Source organism: Tauraco erythrolophus, chromosome 20 (genome assembly GCF_009769465.1).
Source record: "Tauraco erythrolophus isolate bTauEry1 chromosome 20, bTauEry1.pri, whole genome shotgun sequence".
Taxonomy (NCBI): Eukaryota; Metazoa; Chordata; class Aves; order Musophagiformes; family Musophagidae; genus Tauraco; species Tauraco erythrolophus.
Genome location: NC_141484.1, coordinates 13,713,402 through 13,732,247, shown reverse-complemented (window position 1 = coordinate 13,732,247; position 18,846 = coordinate 13,713,402). Strand labels below are relative to the sequence as shown.

At 42.7% G+C, this 18,846-nt stretch overlaps 1 protein-coding gene across 1 annotated transcript in view; it reads right to left on the bottom strand.

Moving 5' to 3' along the window:
• LOC104382649 (myosin-4) overlaps nucleotides 1-13,874 on the bottom strand; it is a 36,724-nt gene extending 22,850 nt beyond the window's left edge. The window contains exons 1-17 of the mRNA XM_086624338.1: nucleotides 13,671-13,874; nucleotides 13,430-13,573; nucleotides 13,180-13,336; nucleotides 12,566-12,593; nucleotides 12,364-12,475; nucleotides 9,432-9,524; nucleotides 9,277-9,340; nucleotides 9,092-9,190; nucleotides 8,895-8,998; nucleotides 8,568-8,706; nucleotides 8,035-8,153; nucleotides 7,785-7,934; nucleotides 7,539-7,709; nucleotides 5,611-5,920; nucleotides 4,098-4,171; nucleotides 3,468-3,555; nucleotides 1,237-1,354 (exon numbers count right to left, since the gene is read on the bottom strand). Coding sequence (XP_086480464.1) covers nucleotides 1,237-1,354; nucleotides 3,468-3,555; nucleotides 4,098-4,171; nucleotides 5,611-5,920; nucleotides 7,539-7,709; nucleotides 7,785-7,934; nucleotides 8,035-8,153; nucleotides 8,568-8,706; nucleotides 8,895-8,998; nucleotides 9,092-9,190; nucleotides 9,277-9,340; nucleotides 9,432-9,524; nucleotides 12,364-12,475; nucleotides 12,566-12,593; nucleotides 13,180-13,336; nucleotides 13,430-13,573; nucleotides 13,671-13,874 — 2,174 coding nt within the window. The remainder of the gene's footprint in view (nucleotides 1-1,236; nucleotides 1,355-3,467; nucleotides 3,556-4,097; nucleotides 4,172-5,610; nucleotides 5,921-7,538; nucleotides 7,710-7,784; nucleotides 7,935-8,034; nucleotides 8,154-8,567; nucleotides 8,707-8,894; nucleotides 8,999-9,091; nucleotides 9,191-9,276; nucleotides 9,341-9,431; nucleotides 9,525-12,363; nucleotides 12,476-12,565; nucleotides 12,594-13,179; nucleotides 13,337-13,429; nucleotides 13,574-13,670) is intronic.
• Between the last annotated feature and the right edge of the window lie 4,972 nt (nucleotides 13,875-18,846).

Below are 18,846 nucleotides of genomic sequence, written 5' to 3'. Positions count from 1 at the left end.
CACAGTATGTGGTTACATACAAAATTAATGTGCATACTTAAGAGTGTTGGCAGGTTCAGGAATTAGGAAGAACATAGTGACAACAAGTCAACCTCTTCTCATCTTGTTTCATTGATCAGAGGAACGCTACTCAAATTAAAGTTGAAGGTGAATTGAAGCTACTAACAAAATCAGCTGTATTCGAAAGGGAATACAGAGCTTTCACAGCTCGCAGTATCTACAAGCTGTATCATTGAATCCTTGAGCTTGGACTAAAAATGGCATGGTATTATTCTGTAAATGCTAACAGCAGCCTTAGCATTTTGCAAAGTCACTTAATGATTCAGGTAATCCTGTGTCATGGACAGGATCACCTAATCCTTTTAAAAGAGTTTCTTCAGATACACCAGCGAGGATGTGTGATTGAACACTGGAGCACTTCTTATTCTCAAGTCTACCTTGAAAGAGAATATGTAAAATCAAGACAGTGATAATGGTGCAGTGAATTTATTCTCTGTTTTAGGGTTCCATTGTAGTTCCTCCTGAAATTCAGCACATCTCCTTTGAACTTTAAAGCACTTTGTTGTTCTGGACAATGGCCATTATGGATAGATTCCTTCACCTGTCACATCAAATTATGATTTGACAATTGAGAACAGCCAATGCCTTACTGAACATCAGGTTGCAGGGCATTTTCAGAGAGGGCTTGTGTCCTTTTCACACGGGTTCAGCAGGAAAGATGGTGCTGTTACATTTAATTATAACGACCGCCAGTTCTGATTCAGCACTTTATAGCAACAGAGCTCACATGAACCATTTTAATTGTCTCCACTTTAAAGATGAGGAAAACGAGGCACAGGATGCAGGCCAGTGACAGAGCACTGGCAAAGCCTTGGATTTTTGCGTACTTAGTGCACTGTAAGAAGGCTGTGCTGACGTGTATTCTTTTTGTATCTGTGCTCTGGAAGACTTGCAAAGAACTGTCTATAATGCCACTTAATTCATTACACTACAAGCATTTTGCATCTCTTTGAATCATCAGACTTGGCTACAGTTTAGAATTATCCTAGTTCTGATGAATCAAGAAATCTCTGGTCTGATCGAAGAGGCAAAAGACTGGAGTGACCTAAGACAGTATAAATGACTTGATATAGTCTGGTTCAGAGAATGTCTCTCCATGATGTCACCAGACTTGTCACCTGAGTTGTGGGTTTACTGAGGCCTTATCTTTACAGACAGTAATAACTGAAGACCTACCGTTGCTTAAAATCCGCATAAAGGATTCTGCTTGGAAACCCCTTCCTGCAAATGCGGATGCCTTCTAGAACCCCATTGCACCGCAGCTGATGCATCACCAAGTAATGGTCCATTTCACCTTAAACAAAATACACCCGTCATGACTCTCCATTTCTTCCAAAGAATGTCCATATATATTAGCTTTCCAGAATGGCTTCCCTTTTATTGATAAAATTCAACCAGTTCTTGATTAAAGGGACAGGAAGAGAAGACAGAACATGCCTTCAATTCACACAAGTGGCAGAGAGCTGCTTCAGTAAGCTGAGCTTTGCTAAGAATGTTAGGGCTGGCAGTGCTTGTAAATTGCCAGTCGCCAAAAGGCATAAGGGCACACCACTCAAAAACGGCGGGAGAGTGCTTTAGGAGACCAGCTGAAAAATCTTCAACAGCATCAGCATCCTCATTGGATCTAGGCAGCAGTGGCACAATATAGAGTGTAGTACCACCTACACAATCAGCTCTTCACGTTATGTAAGATTTTACCTTGGATCTGCCGTGCGAGTATTGACTGTACTCAAAGTTGATTAGAACTGATGGCTAGATAGATTTCAACACAGGAGTGGGTAAGCAGGTTGCTTAAAGCTCTCAATCTGCCTGTAGAGGACAGTTGTTTAAAATTGGAAGAATGATCTTCTTCTAAAAATATTTATTGGATATAATAATCAACTGTATTTCTGTTTACAAACAAAGTACAACTGGCAGAATAGAACCCTCTTGGAATCACTTTGTCATGCTGCAATTTCCATCAGCTGCTAGAGACATTAGTTAGTACAGAATGGTCCATATCCTTAACTGTGTCTTTTCAGTGTAATCAATAAAATTGTACCCAAAGGAATTGTTAGAAAAGTCAAGCACAAGTAGCCTAAAACCAGCTAAAAATCAGAAGTTGTCCAGTTTCTTTTCCGTCACTTCACCATACTTAATTTCGGTCACACAGAACTACTTTTCTTTTTCTTAAAAGGCAAAAGTCAAGATTCCCTCTGAGTCACCTCTGTCAAAACAACCAACTGAACATTAAAGTGACAGCCATATCTGGCAGAATCACTCACTCAAATATGCTTTTCTATTGCAGTAGGTTTCCTTAATTCCCCCCTTACACCTTCTCGACTGTCAAGACCCTAGTGGGATTTCTTTCTTTACTTTAGGATATGAAGTGTGGACATTTCCATTTGGGCTTCATTTATAGTCAGTGGAGTGAAACAGTTTCTTCTAGGATGTGATTCATCTCATCCTAATATAGATGTATAAAAAGGGTCAGATGAGTCATACTGTAAAATGCCAGCTTCTCTCCACTGAATATAAAAGGAGTTTAGATGAATAGCTGAAATGTGAATTGCTTAAGTCCTGCTTGTGGTCTTCAGGACAGACAGAAACAAGAAAGGTAAGAAACGTTCGGAAATCGGTCTTTTGTTTCCTGAGCGGATTAAACAGATGCTAAGCTCCCGTTTCCTGCTATTCCTGTTGCATCCACTACCTACCTGTTCCTGTTCTACCACTATCTACCTTACCATTCTTACCAGTATCAGATGTCGTAATGATTGGACTCCTAAAACCCAGACAGGCAAGTCTCTCTCCGAGTACTTTAATTTAATAGCCACATGAAACTACTTCCAAACTTGACTGTTCTCGGAGACTAAACTCTTTGTGAGAGTTTAATATTTAATTAAATAAAGGAAATGAATTAGCTTTATAGCAAAATGCTTTCCAAGTGCTAGCAGCACCCAGCAGCTTGTACACAGAACTCTACAAATGATATATGATTTCTTTGACAGTGCTTCAGCTCAGTGAATCGGATCCTAACACTGAATATTTAGAAACTGGTAAGTGGTCTTGGACTGAACCCAACAGTTCTGAATGACACAATGGTCCTTAAAAATAGGCAGTCGTTAGTGATTTCTAATGCTGTTACCCACAACAGACAATTTCATCAACTGTAACCAATCTTGTTTTTATCATCTTCATCTCTGTGCACACATGAAGCAAAGATGGGAAAGTGCTGTGGACTGTGTAATGCTCAAAATTTTGCAGTCATGGTAAAAAACACAAGACGGTTTACTTGGGCACTGTCCCGCAGGCCACCCCCCACAAGGACTTCACATTCAAAGGGAGCTGTTCTGGAAGAAGTTGGTGTGGAAGCTAAGCAGGCCAATTCCTGTCAGTCCCATGTCTTCAGAGTATGACGAGAGACTTACCAGGTGTCTTGGTCTCATTAGGAATCAGGCAGCGCACAAAGTGAGGATGGGTACTTCTCAGGTTGGTCATCAACTTGTTTAGATTTTCCTGTGATAGAACAAAACAAGGGTTTGAGCTTTGAACTACAACCTTTGGCATTCTTATTCAAATGTCAAGGAGTTATAGAATCACAGCATGGTTTGGATTGGAAGAGGCCTTTGGAGATCATCAAATTCAACACCCCTGCCATGGGCAGGGACATCTTTCACTAGATCAGGTTGCTCCAAGCCCCATCCAACCTGACCTTGAACACTTCCAATGATGGGGCATCCACAACTTCTCTGGGCAATCTGTTCCAGTGTCCCACCACCCTCATCATAAAAAAGTTCTTCCTTATGTCCAATCTAAATCTATGCTCTTTCACTTTAAGACTGTTGCCCTGTCACTACAGGCCTTGGTAAAAAGTCTTCCTCTATCTCTCTGATACGCACCCTTTATATATTGAAACGCTGCAATAAAGTGTCCCTGGAGCCTTCTCTTCCCTAGGCTGAACAACCCCAACTCTCTCAGCTTTTCTTTGTAGGAGAGGTGTTCCAGCCCTCAGATCATTTTTGTGGATGCATGGCTCATTTAAAAGGAAATTCACATACCCTGAACACAGCAGACACCGTCTGGAAAGAGCCTCCCTTCTTCTTAGCACCTTTCTTGCCGCCACCACTATCACCTTGGAAGAAGTAGATAGGAGGTGAATGGCTAGAGTAAGCAGTATGTTTTGTAGGCCTCAGCCTCCCTTCTTTGGCCATGGGCCAATAAAATAATTGATTTTTAATTTTAAATACTGACCCGTAGCTGCATGAGAGTTTTAGTGAACTGCTTCCAGCTTGCTTTGATCAGTGCATTGTAAATTCGGTCTCAGACGCATGATTTCGGTTGCATCATAATGTATACGGCTTTGGTGGTACAAAACACCGTGGCTTGACATAAGTTTCCGAACAGTCTACTCTGCTGTTAGTCACATTGTTTTTACTTATAGACATAGCCTCATTTTAAATCTATTATTTTTTTATTTAGGTCAAGAATGTGGCTCAGCAGTGGGCATTCATTTAGCAGTGCAGGGTAGTCTTCTTTAGAAAAATCTCCTAATCCAATGTTCCAGGTGAAGAATAGGGATCTGTTCTGAGTTATGGCAGCCCCGAGGGAGGAAGCAAATTATAGTCTCAGGAATACAAGTCCAAGCAGCTCGGTGCCTTTTCATATTTGCTGCACTGTTGAAGCCAACTAAGTCAAGACTTAATTGGCTCCAAACATCACACCTTATCCAAAATTCAATCCCCACAACCTTTTCTTCTCATTTTCCTTATGTTGATGATATCTGCAAGGACTACAACTGACTCATCCCTAGTATTTCCTAGGAGCTTGCTCAGACACATTGTTATGTCAGCCAAACAGAACTGCAGGAGAGTCCCCATGCAGTACGCTCTCGAGCCTCAAATCCTGCTATCTGTATGCCTGATGGGTGAGTTGACTAATGCTGTAGACTGCCTGTTCTTTTTGCCCAGCATCCAGGTTGCCAGAATATTGGGGGAGTTTGTAGACATTTGTGTGGCCTTTTTTGGAAAGTCAGACCTATTGACTCTCCAACTTGATGGTCTTCAGCCACAAAAAAAGGGCAAGAGATTGGACTGCTCTCTGATGGCCTTAGAAGACTTCTAAGTTATGTTCTCTGTCTCTCTCATTTTCCCTTGCAACACCAAGGCTGCTCAGCTGAATATGAAATAGTTGCAAGGTCTCCTTTTAGTTCTTCCAGTTCACCCCAAGAAACAAAACTCTGTCCCCAAAGTCTATAAAGTGCTTGCACTTTGCATGTGTATTTGGCACCTGTCTAGAGGATGAGCAAGCATGCACGTGGTTCACAACACACAATAAGTCAGGAAACGTACACCTCCTGTCAATTTGTTTTGGACTTGCTGAGTTTTGCTTCTCTGTACCACATGAATGTGGTGTTTTCAGCAGTTCTGCACATTGGCATCTTAGGTTTGGCATATTTGGGTGCAGGTCACATTAGGGGATGATAAAGAGTCTAGAGTACACAACAGAGAGGAGAAGCAGAAGTAGACTTTAGTTGATTCTTGCCTTATTGATCATCACTGAAAAAGCACTTACTTGTTTCTGCACCAGCATAGTTAGAGAAAAGGAAGGACAGCAGCTTCAAGGATGATTTCTGGTACAGCCCCACAACAGTTTCATTCAGGGGATCCTTGTTCTTGTCAAGCCAGCCAGTGATGTTGTAGTCCACTGTTCCAGCGTAGTGCACCAGGGAGAAGTGGGCCTCAGCCTTGCCTTTGACAGGCTTGGGCTTCTGGAAGTTGTTGGACTTGCCCAGATGCTGGTCATAGAGCTTGTTCTTGAAAGAGGTGTCAGTTGCCTTGGGGAACATGCACTCCTCTTCCAGGATGGAGAAGATGCCCATGGGCTGGGAGAAAAAGTAAGTGGTGGAGAGAGGAAAAGTAAATAAAATGTCACCTTGTACATGGTTTGTGCCTTGTTTCAGTGACTGTAACTGAAAACTCTGTCTCCAGTGAATGTGCATGATGAATCAGATTTTCCTCGCTTTATATGGGGTACAAAAGGCAAAAATCTGGCATTTTAGAATACCCATAGACTTTTAATTTGTCTTAGAATTGTATTTAAAATTGGACGTATTTCAATACAAAGATGTAGGCACATTCTCAGTGACAGCAGAGCTTTCATCTGAGCTATGTTAGTTATCTTCTGCTAGTGCAGATAAGCACATCCTCTGATTTTGCTGGAGACACTGATGTGACTTGTATTTCATTGGCCTAGAGGGAATTCTAGGAGTTCCTTCTTTGTATGTACCTTTTTTTTTTTAAAAAAAAAAAAAAATTATTTTCATGCCATTAGATGTTCATATCTGATTTCAGCTAGATAGCTGCCAGAGCTAGAATCAGGGATCCTCCAGAAAGGCAGCAACCACAGGAGGTGGATGTTGTGCAGGAATGCCATGCTTTGAATGAAGATTTTGACCTCACAGTATGGCTGCTGTGTGAGAGCTCTGGGGTTAACATTCATCTTGCCTAACTGTAGATGTGTATAAACCAGAATCTAGATCTGACTTTGCTGTCCAGATAGCTCTTCTATAGAGGAAGCATTGTAAAAAAATTCATAGAATCACTTACAGAACATACTTTATAAGGAAATGATTTGCATCCTTCAAGTGTCTACTTCTTTCCTGACATTACAAAAGAAACTACAGTGTTAGAGCGACACAGGTGTTCTGATTCCTCTGGCTCTAATACTCTCTATTGATGTGAGACACAAACTGTGTGGACACTGAACAATAAGCATGGATTTTGCGTGTTAAATATAGCAATAGGCAACAGGCACTAGCTGTGAATGGTAGTACTGCCTGTAAATGCTGCTACGTGGTAGGAAGTGTGGGAGGTTAGCAAGAAATGTGAGGCTTATGTGTGCAAAGGCATAACCCATGGGTATGAATATTAAGCAATCAATGTGCATGTGGGATGGCTGAATCAATCACTGGGTACTGGGCATGAATGATAGTGCTGGGAGCAGATTCCTGTATGCTCCTGGGAAGGAAGATGTTTGGGTATGTGCATAATGGATTTGCACATGGTGTGTAAGTGCCATGCACAACCACTGGACACTGGCTTGTAACTGGCAGTAAGGGGTTAACTCCCATTAAGATCCCCAGTGCAGTAGCAGTGGGCAGTGGCAGAGGGGCAAGAAGGAGTTGTGTTGCTAGAACCAAGAACTTAATTCTATCCATTACTGCAAGGAGTAAGACTTGAGGTTCACCTTACTATTAAAGACAATCTTGTGAAAGGCACCAAGTTAACATTTTGTACCTCCTCTCCCTTCTACCCCAGCCATGTTGTTCAGGAAATCATTGTGCAGAGGAAGTCTGTCATTCCAAAAGCTTTTTCCAAACTGCCTCTTCTTATGTGAAAGGATCTTTCAACAGTAATGTGTTAATTCATTAAGAATGACTGGACTAAAATAAATGACCAGGAAAGAAATGTTCTCTCCTACAATGAAAAGATTTCCTCTACCTTCTCAATGAGCTCAATGCAGGCAGCCAGGTCCATCCCAAAGTCAATGAATTCCCATTCAATTCCCTCCTTCTTGTACTCCTCCTGCTCCAGCACGAACATGTGGTGATTGAAGAACTGTTGCAGTTTCTCATTGGTGAAGTTGATGCACAGCTGCTCCAAGCTGTTGAACTGCAAATTGAAAACATAAAAAAATGCCAGTTAATTTGAAAAAGGCATCAACAGGCAACATCTACTGTGACTTACATCAAAAATTTCAAAGCCAGCAATGTCCAGGACACCGATGAAATGTTGTCTGGGCTGCTTGGTATCCAGCTGTTGGTTGATTCGAGTAACCATCCATAGGAACATCTTCTCATAAACTGATTTAGCCAATGCACCCACTGAATTGTATACCTGTAAGCAATACAGCCATGGCAGTAACGAAAGTTGAATTAACTTTAAAGTTGAAAGAACTGTCTGAACAAAATGAAAAGCTGATCAGCTCTCTAGGTACCTGTTGGACATTTTGTCCTTTAGTTACATACTCATTCCCGACTTTCACTCTGGGATAGCATAAAGCCTTGAGCAAATCAGCAGAATTCAGACCCATCAGGTAACCAGCTTTGTCAGCCACTAGAATCAGAGACAGCAAACAAGTTTAAAAGACACAAATAAAGGTGTCCTGGTCCTCTAGGATGTTTCTGTTACAAGGAGCTTATTTTCTGTGCTACTCAAATGCACCCATAGTCAAGGGAAGCTTCTCTCCACTTCCATGAAGAATGTTTTTCCCCCAGCACAGGCAGTGTTTCAGCTGCAGCACACTCGTGTCGCATGCCTGGAGGGCTGCAGCAATGCTGCATCTTTGTGCCTCTCCATTTCTTTGCAAAGTATAAATTAGATCATTGACTTTGTGGAACTTGCAACAAACTTAAAAAATTTAGTTTCTGAAAGGGAAAATCATTCTTAAAGCTTTGGGCACTTTTTGGGACGGGGTTGCTATCTTGTCTGCCGGTGCAGTTCACAAGCAAGCTCTGCAGCCAACGCTACCTTCTGTGCTGTCCGGCTCCGCCTGTTCCTCCCGCTGCTTCTGCTTGAACTTCATGTTCCCGTAGTGCATGACAGCCCCCGTCAGCTTGTACATCCCCACCTTCTCATCAGGGCTAAAGCCCAGGATGTCCACGGCGCTCTGCAGAGGCAACGGGTGAGTCGAGGATGGTCAGAGAAGCGCGAGGTGCTGTTGACAGGCACGCATGCTGCGATGCCAATGTGGGGTTTCCGCACCGGTGCAGCAGCTGCAGGGCAGCAGAGCAGGGCGCTGGACGGCCCGCAGCTGCTCTGGCTGCTGGGCTGCGCCGTGGTACCTGCTGTACTCACATCCGTTGCCAGCAGCTCCTCGCTGTCGTCAATACTGGCGACAGTGACTTCTCCTTGGCTCACGTAGAGAAAGTCATAGGGGTTGGTGGAGATGAGGAGGAGATCTGCAGGTGTAGAGGGCACCTTTGGTGGCACCGGGACGGGTCACAGTGGGAGAAAGCGCTTGCTGGGCCAAGCCCAGCACCACTGACACTCACCGATAAGCTCTGGCTTCTTGTTGGACATTATCTGGTAAAAAATGTGATAACTCCTTTCGCTGGCCAGCTGGAAAGTCACTCTGGATTTCTCCAGAAGATCTAACCGAAAGAGAGATGTCAGTCTCCTGGTAAACTTGAGATCATAAATGAACAAAATCTGCATACACTGACTTGCTGCAACTCACAGGTTTCGATATCTGCAGAGGCCAGCTTGCCAGTCGTTCCAAAGTGAATCCGGATGAATTTTCCCTATCAAGCAGTACAGATCAACCCATTGGTTATAGCGATCAATGAATGAGACATGTATGTCTGCATTCCAACAAATCTGAAGTGAACTCACAAAGCGTGAGGAGTTGTCGTTCCTCACAGTCTTGGCATTGCCAAAGGCCTCCAGCAGTGGGTTGGCCTGGATTATCTGATCCTCCAGAGTTCCCTAGTTACAGGAAAAAAAGCTGTTTATCAGACTTCACTACTGGTTAATAGCAAATATTGCAAAGGAAACATTACAAACCGATCATTTTTACGCTTCATACTTGATTTTAACCTAAAATTTAGAAGAGTTTTTAAGCACTCATCAACCGTCACTCATGAATATTGCCATTGATTTTGAAAGGAGAAGTGCCTGCTATCAGATAATGGGTATCATATACAGAGTCGCTACAGTGGAGCTCAGGGATTTTGAAATCTGTATGAGAAAGGTGCTTCCACATTCCTGTTCACAAAGGCCACGACAGCTAAAGAAAATGTGAAAATTCTTTTTTTTTTTTTTTTCTGGAGGTTACTTGAGTCCAGAACACCCAGAGAGAGGTACAGCCTTTAGTAGGAAGCACCTAGCGAGAGAGAATGTGAAGTTTTGCAATTGCATTCAAACAACCAGCAGCCCTTCAGAATGCAGAAATATGTCTCCAGACATGCTTTGAAAAGAAAAGTGGGACATGGAAAAAGTCTGAGACTCAAATGCCAAGCTTAAAAAAGCAGACAACAGAAACTTTGAGGTTTTTTGCTGCATGACTGCAGAAGAAATGAACATGTAAAGTTTTGATATTGTATTGTGTCACTCTTGTTAACTGCAAAAATACGGGAGGAAAGAAGCTTCTGTGACATTATGGCTCTTTCTGTGCAATATGGTCCAGGGAGCAGAGTCGCTGTGTGCTTTTTTGGAATGACACAGCAAACCTTTTCTCAAGACGTCTAACAAATTCATGTTGATCCCTACATTGTCATGGTATGAAAATGTTGACAGGGATAATTTCCAAGACAAAGATAGACTCTCAAAAAGAATGAGAAAAAAAAAAAAGTCAGTTTTTATCCAGGTGAAAGATTTGCAGCACAGCTCAAGTTGCTGCATCTTTGTACTTGGTGTTCAGCGCAGTCTTTAACGTGTTGCAATGGAGAGGGAGTGCCGTTCCCAAAGCTATCTGCAGATGGCACAACAGGCTTAAATTATTTTCTATTCATGAAGTTCACCATGAAGGTGAACCCTATAAAATTAAGGCAACACAGTAGCATAACAAGCTCTCTGGGGTGTGTGGTTTTTTTTTGTTGTTGTTGGTTGTTTTTTTTTTTTTTTTTTTTTTTTTTTTTTAATTAAGGGAGCACAGTAGCATATGAAACTCTATATAATTTTTTTTTAAAAAAAACAAAAAATCACAAATCCCTAGAGTAATGTCCTCTCACATGTATCTTTCTGCTTTCTAAATGAACTTCCTTGCTTAAGAGATGCTGTGTCACTGCAGCTGATTACACCAACATCAAACCTCTTTTTAGTGCACAACTGTGACCAGGGAACTCACAACAGAGCATGGAGAACAGCATGGAAGAAAACATGGCAATCCTTTACAAACATTCATTCTGAAGTCCTGTCTACAGGCTGGGTAGAAAAGTGCTGGAGGTTGAGACAGAATTCTGGGGAAATGCTGTTACTTGCTTCCCTGGTTCATACACCCTTGCCTGGCGTCTGATTTCAGCCTGCACCTGAGATAGGATGCTGGGCTAGACAGAACTATAACCTCAGTGGTTTATTTAATGTTCTTATGAAGATGCACACACTACTATTACAAAAATTGTGAATACTAAAAAACCTGAGTGTTTTCTGAATAAACTTGGAAGTGGGCAGAGTAGGTTGTTGTCCATCTGAGAACCAGGTGATTTTCCTTATATCAAACCTGGTCAGTACATCTCTCAACTGTCTCAAAGTTTTTCTGAGATCAGCCCTGGCATAGTGAGCAGCTGGTGAAAGCTGAGCCCAGGAGATTCTGAAATGGTGCTGATGGAAAGAGTGCTTGTGATGAACTTGCCTTGGCCATAACAACCCATCAATCACAGACACCTGCCTCTGAGTGCAAAAAGAATATTAGCCTTGGAATCTCCTTAGGTTCTGCTGTGCCCTTGGGTACTCAAAATAACATGCTGACATGTGTCACCTGCTTAGATGCACATACCATCTCACGGACTGTGATGACACACACTTGTGCCACGAGGATGTTTGTTGCTTGCTCTGTGCTAGGGAATGAAGCCCACGCCTTGCCGATGCACCAGTTGGCTCAGATTGCAGCAGCTGGGCTGCTCAGCAGAAAGGAACAACAGAGCATGTGCTTTCTTCCCTGGAAGGATCCTTTCTGAGGTTACTTTCTAACTGTTAGGCAAGTGGTCCCAGCTATCCCCAATCTGTCCCTTTTCTTATGCTGCCCCTCAGGACTGTTACGTGGACAACAGGCAGGAAAACAAGCCAGTGGAAACTACTACCTGATGCAATTGAAATGACTCTTAACTTCAGCAAAAACACTCTGGGGTTCAGAGTTCCTGCAGTTCCCCTCTCAATAGGAATGAAACGAGGAATAGGAATGGCACAAGGACGTGCCAGGGGGAACTGACTGCTCCCTTTACGCTTGCACCACTCAGGTGCTGCGCATGTGGCTGGTCTCATAGGATGCTGACAGACAGCATCAGAGAAAACTGCTTACGTTATCTTCCTCTCCCTGGCGAAGACATGCCCTGTGTATATGGAGACTGGACAGGAACTGAGTCTTGGGCCTTTCCTACAGTAAAATATTTCTTTAAGTAGAGTTCCACTAGTGTTCAGAGGGATGGAGGCTGGGTAGCAGGGGTAAACGAGCATAGGTGCACGTGGACTGTGCATTCTGACTGTCTCCTCAGTTGCACTTACACTTTCTGCCTTTTGATAGTCCTGCAACCCAAAAATATGCACTGATAGTTTCTGCTCCGCAGGCACAGTCTTGGGCAGACAGTAGAAGCGGGAGTCAATGACATACCTGCATTTTGCCGGGCTGTTGGTCTTTCTTCTTCTCACCAGTAACTGCAATTGTTGCAAAGTACTGGATGACACGCTTTGTGTTCACAGTCTTCCCTGCACCAGATTCTCCGCTGTTGAAATGAAAATATTAATTGATACAGGAAACGGGAAACATTTTTACTTCTCTGTCAGCTTTGTCACACATACCAAAATATACTCACGTGATAAGGATGGACTGATTGCTACGATCTGAAAACAGAATTGCAGAAAGAGATGTTCAAATGAGATGTGGAGGGCTTCTGTTCCTCAGACATAACTCATTGACTTGAAGGGAAAGAACTATATTGTAACTGTATTTATCACTTTGCAACCAGATAAGGTAAATTATGCGTTAGTCTGCATGTGGATTTTTTTTGTGTGTGTGTGCACAGAGAGACGGGGCAGCCTAAATCCTAGATCCCAGCAGTGGTTCTTTGTAAGGCTTCCTACTTACTATTTGTTTTCTTTTGTGTATAGACCTTGGCTTCAATATTGTTTAATTGGAGTCAGATTCTCTGCTGTGTTCCTTACTTACTGTTTCTTTAAATTCCTTGCTAGGACAATGGGCACAAAGCCATATAGCTAGCTACTGCCTTTCCTTCATTATCCAACAGCACAAAGGTCATGAAGATGCCATAGGCAGTCTAGTCTTGAGTCGTGCCATAGGACTAAGGGAGCTGTTGCCATCAGGCACCGAGTAGAAAAGCACCTAAGATGTCTGAACTGTCAAGAGTTCCTTTACCAAGCAGCCAGCTCTGCATATTTTTGGGTTTCTTATTCTTGCCAAATGACTCACCTGTCAGCATGGACTGATAGGCATTGTCAGAGATGGAGAAGATGTGTGGAGGGGCCTCCTGGCGCTTCTTGCCTCGGTAGGCAGTCACCACCTCCGGGTTGTACACCGGCAGCCACTTGTAGGGGTTGACAGTGACGCAGAAGAGACCCGAGTAGGTCTGCGAGGAAGGGAGACAGCACGTTGGCTTCCACTTAGCCTGGCAGAGCAGTTGCTCCCAGCTGCCCAAAGGAAGACTGCTGCTGGTACTTACGTAGATCATCCAGGCTGCATAACGCTCTTTGAGGTTGTACAGCACAGCGGGTTCGTGGAGGTGGGTCATCATGGCCATGTCCTCGATTTTATCAAATTTAGGAGGGTTCATGGGAAAGACTTCGTCATCCTTTACAGTCACAGTCTGACAAAACCACAAGGGAAAAACAAGAGAAGGAATCTAAGCCAGTGAACTGCCTGAATTGGATGATCATGTGTGAATAACAATTAGTATCACTTACTGTATCATCAGATGTTTTAACTGTGACTTTGCCACCTTCTCTACTCTGTATGGTACCTTTCACATACATTTGCTTTTCATCCACGACATAACAGGCTGCCTTGGCATCAAACGGGCGATTCTGGGCTTCAATTCTCTCCTTCTCTGGCTTCCGTAAATAGGGAGCAGCTTCTCCAAAGATTGCCATCTCTGCGTCTGAACTCATGGCTGGAGTTGCTCTGGAGGAATTCAGAAAAGTTTCAGAGAGCCTGTGCACTTGTAACTTATATTTATCCAGAAAAAGGTCATGCCCAATGGCTTGAAGGAAGAAGAGAACTAATCAACATCAGGCGCTTAATTTCTGCCTCAATTTTAAGTATCTGCTGAAGAAGTCCTAATAAAGAAAGTTCCTTTTGTAGACAGAGGCGTATTATCTTTGAAGACAACCGCCTTAAATGGGATGCCTGTATAGGGCAGAGAGAATATCAAGCTAGAAGTCTTCAAAAACCTCTCCTGCTCTGTCTTCAGCTGCTATTCACACAGCCACATACTTCTCAAAGCCACATACACATAGCCACTTAGATAGATTGTTTCACTAGACATCCAAAAATTTAGACACAAGTAACATCTGTAAGTTAAGCAGATTGGCTGTCACACATAATTTCGAAGTGAAGGTGTTCTTGGCACCCTTCTGTTTTCTACATTTTAATACCAAGCAGGGAAAGTTCAACTAGTTTCTGTCTGTACCAAGCAGTGGAACAAATTATGAAGGTCAATCATCACCTATTTAAAGCCAAACCTGTTAATCATATGAACCAAATATGAAACAACTTTTTAGATCTGTTTCAAAATTAGCTAATAAAGGAATATAATGTATATTGAAGGTAATAATTAATAGTGTAGTTTTATCTAGGTAAATAAGTATATAACATTTCAAAGAAGTTTAATTACAAAGTACCTTTTTGTTTGAATATATTATAGAGTTATAATGGTTATGAAACATTAAAAGACAATTAATGTGCACCAATATGTACCAGTCATTCAGTTAGGGATTTGTTTAGCACAAATATTTCAGAAAATTGCTTTATGCTCAGTTTTATTTTACATTTTTCGCAATGTCTAGTAAAAATTCTTCAACACAAATAGATGCTATTGGTTGCTACAGTCAGAAGGACTGATATGGATAATTCAAGAGCAGGTGGAAACAACACAGGCAGAAATAATGTAGGCAGGAACTAGCATAAACAGAATGTTCTTCCCTAGGCAAGTTAATGTACAGGCTAGCAAAAACAAAAACAAAAACAAACCAACAAAAAACCCAACAACCCAAAAAAACTCCTGCTACTTCAGGGGCTGTCTGATACACTGTGTTACAAAAAAAAAGAGAAAAAGACAGAATTGAGCAACTCAGATGTATACTTCCAAGGCATCACAGTACTGAAACAATCAGCATGGAGTGATTTTATGTGCAAGAAAGTGATGAAAGGCATTTGAAAACACTTGTAATGCTGCTTTTAGACACATCACTGTAGAAGTGCTGATCTCTCAGGAAAATCTTTCTGCTATGGGACATGCACCTTGCAGGACTTTGAGGGACTGCATCTCTCAAGAGGCTTTAAGATCCAGGAATTTTAAAGCATAGAATCTAGAACCTTTAACTTACTTTGAAAGTATTATTCTATGTATATAGATCCAGCATTTTTACCTATGTGATCATACCTCTGAGTGGCTGAAGGGAAGCAACATGGAAGAGAGAGATTATTTCCGTGTCCATGAAAAGGTTAAACAGAGCATCACAAAATGCCAATAGGTTATCAGAAAATCTATCGAGGAACACAGTTTGATAAACTACTGAATGTTTTTAATAGGAAATAGGGTAAAATTTAGATCTTTATGCATTCATGAACAGAGAAGGTGGCATTCTCTGGGAGAATAACCTGTACTTCCATCCCTTTCAGCTCCAATTTCAGTGAACATTTTTTGGTATTAATGAGGAAGGTTCCTCCTGTTGCTCTGGTGAACTCTCCCAGTCTCTCAATCACTAACCTTCCCCAGGAAATATAGAAGGGAATCGTGCATATTAAGTTCTCTATGAAGGTGACTCTTTGTACGTAAACAGATCTGTCTATCAGACAGGAGACAAAATCATCCTGAACTTCGTTCTGGTTTCAGGACCTGTGTGATAAGCCAAAGTCAGCGTATAATGTTATAAACCTTACCCCAGAGTAAACTAACTTAAGGCAGGATAAGCTTAGACCCTTCTTGAATTGTGCTTTGAGCCTCCTCTCTGAACACAACCTCAGTTTTGAGGCTTCCAGCAGTTGTGCAGATGGCAGGGAGTGAATTTTAATTGTCTATAAATCCCAGAATCCCAGGTTACGCCACAAAGATACGTTACTGTCACCATCTTTCTTGTCCTCTTGGCTAAGCTTCCATGTCTGTCACTTTTCTTTCCCAATAAATGGAGTATTTCCTACCAAGAACTGTGAATATACTCATATTGATTAAAATAGCATATATCCTTTTCAATGAACCTGGTTCTACAACATGGTCTTTTGCCACTTGCCCTTGCCATTGTCTGGGTGAGCTTCACTCATTCCTCAGGATCATCTAGCGAAACTACGTTATTGGTTAAACCCTTACCTTCAGAGAGCCCAGGAGGATATCTGCTTTCAAAATCTGTGTGGAATGGTTAAAGAAAGGACAGAGAGAGTTAAATAAAAAACAGTCCATTGTCTTGAGCATATGCTTTATCAAACATATACACCTTGTGTAGTCTCTCCCAGCAGTTGAACTGTACAGAGAGCCTTATAACTCTTGAGCTATAGAGCCAAATCCAACAGAAAATCTTGTGTTCTTCCCCACATGACTGTGATCCGTAGAAAATAAATCTAATGTCTAGGGAAAGATCAGCTACACTACATATATTTTCCCAATCAATTTCAACTGCCTTCAGAGTTAGTTTTTTTGTGGCTTTTATAGGGTTTGGAGTTAGCAAAGTTTAGAGAAGGCCCTCCAAGGGATGGCAGGGCATAGCTCTTCTACTTCTGCTTGTGCCACCACACTGGAGTGGTTTGGGTCATATAACCTTGACATTGCATGTGAAGCATGACCTGGAATGTTAGAAGTGGGAAATGAGAGGAAAATGTCCCTACATATTCCACCTATTTTACAGAGCTGTGGAGATGCCATGGTCAGAATATGAAGTAAGCAGATGGGACTTACCGTGAGATGCTGAGGTAACAAAGAATGAGGTTGCCTTCAGCTGTGGCTCTTTATATGTAACCTCCTGCCCACATAGCATTCAAGCGCTCTATTTTTGGTCAATAATAATTTACTCTTTAGTTGTAAACGTGTTGAAGCTCTGATCTCTCTGCTAATTACTCAGAGACAGGATTGGTTTAAGGTTGTATAGAGTCAGCTGCACTGACCTGTTCTTTTCACATTGCTCTGTGCCAGGATGGAGGATGGAGCAACCCAAAGACAGCTCTCATAATGCCAAATAAGGCAACACTTGCCTCCTCAAGAGTTTGCTTTAACCAACAAGATGTTTTCTTTTTCTAATTGTGCATAATTATTTTTTTATGGATTATGATTTTAACAGATCCCATCCTATCCTCTCTGTCTATCTACACATGCTGGTAGAGAAGGAGAGAGACTTAGAATTTTTCTCTCACTCAATTTCTTTATACTACTGTATGGAGTGCCAGCAAGCCTGAAACCAGCCTCGAGCTTGGGACAGAGTAAGACAACTGTCAGCTTATGGACCACAAGGCAGACTTGCAGTCCTGGACTGTAGGTTTACAATACCTGAGGCCTGCAGGCATACTCTAGGTCTCAGCTTGTGAGAAGGAGTCTGGGTTCTGTTCCACTCCATTATCCTGCAGAGGATGTCATAGAGCTGAATGTCGGACCAAAAAAACTTTTAATTGCTCTGTAAAGGTATATGGAAGGAGTATGCCTGTAAGAGTATCTGGTTAAGGATCTTTTTTGACACCCCAAGGGACAGTAAGAAAGGGAGGAAGCCATAAACAAGAACATACTGAGACATAAACCTGACTGACAAACAGTAAGCGAGGAGGCGATGGGAACCAAACCCGATCAGTCACACTACTTGGTGAAGGCATGTGAGAGTGAAAATGTTTATTCCAGCAAGGTCCAGATCAGGGACCTTGTCAGTTGGGAAAGTAAGGTCAAAGGAGGAACCAGAAACAATACATATGTAGACACAGACCTGACAAAACAAACATGACGACAGTTAGAAGAAACATATCTCGGCAGTAGGCAGTCACACTAATTGATGGGCTACCAAGAAACTACAGGCACCACTTCTAGGAAGATCAAGCAGGACTTCACAATTGATAAGGTTCTGAACCAGGGGAGATCCCAGACAGGGTTGGGGTGGGTGCAGGAACTGACAGAGCCAGAGCCGTACAAACCCATGAGGCGATGTGCAGGGGAAGAGGGACCAGGGAGTAATAAAGAGTGGGGTAAACAGAAAAGGGTGTAAGGGGCCAGTCACATGTAAAACAGGGCCAGTCAGTGTGCTTGTCTGGCTGAGCCCCGCACATGATCACCACAGCCTGTCCTAACTTCTTACATCTTCTTACTAAATCTTTTCTTAACTATCTTTTTGTGTAATGTAGCTCTCTATCCCATGTATGTGTGTGCTCACATGGACTAAGTGCCAGCTACTGGTGATACCTCTCTGTATGCGTGAGTAAAAATTGGTGCCAGCTACTGGAGTCAGGCTGGGGGCACCCCTGGCCTGTGATGTCAGCTGCTGGAGCCAGTGGGGTCTCAGCATCTGCTACTGGAGCGAGTGGGGGTCTTTTCCTTCCAGCTACTTGGGTGGGAATGGTGTGTGTTCCGAAAACCAGCTACTGGGGAACACAGAGGTGAGTGAGAGGTTCAGTGCCCGTGGCTAGAGTGGGACTAGAATTAACAACCTGTGTGCCTAATGCTGGCTGCTGGCGGTAGCTGAGCACCTGCATCTTCCCCAGCCCTGGTGTGCGTGGTGTGTGCGTGTGCATTCACCAGCAAACTTTAAGCCAGACCAGCCAGTCAGTAGGGGAGCCTTGGGTCCAGGCTGGGCTATCAGGCAGGCCAGGGGTCCATGCTGGTATGTCCAGGGGGACTTGTGAATGTGGGGTGCCTGTGGGATGAGTGTGTGAGTGCTGCGTGTTTGTGAGCATCAA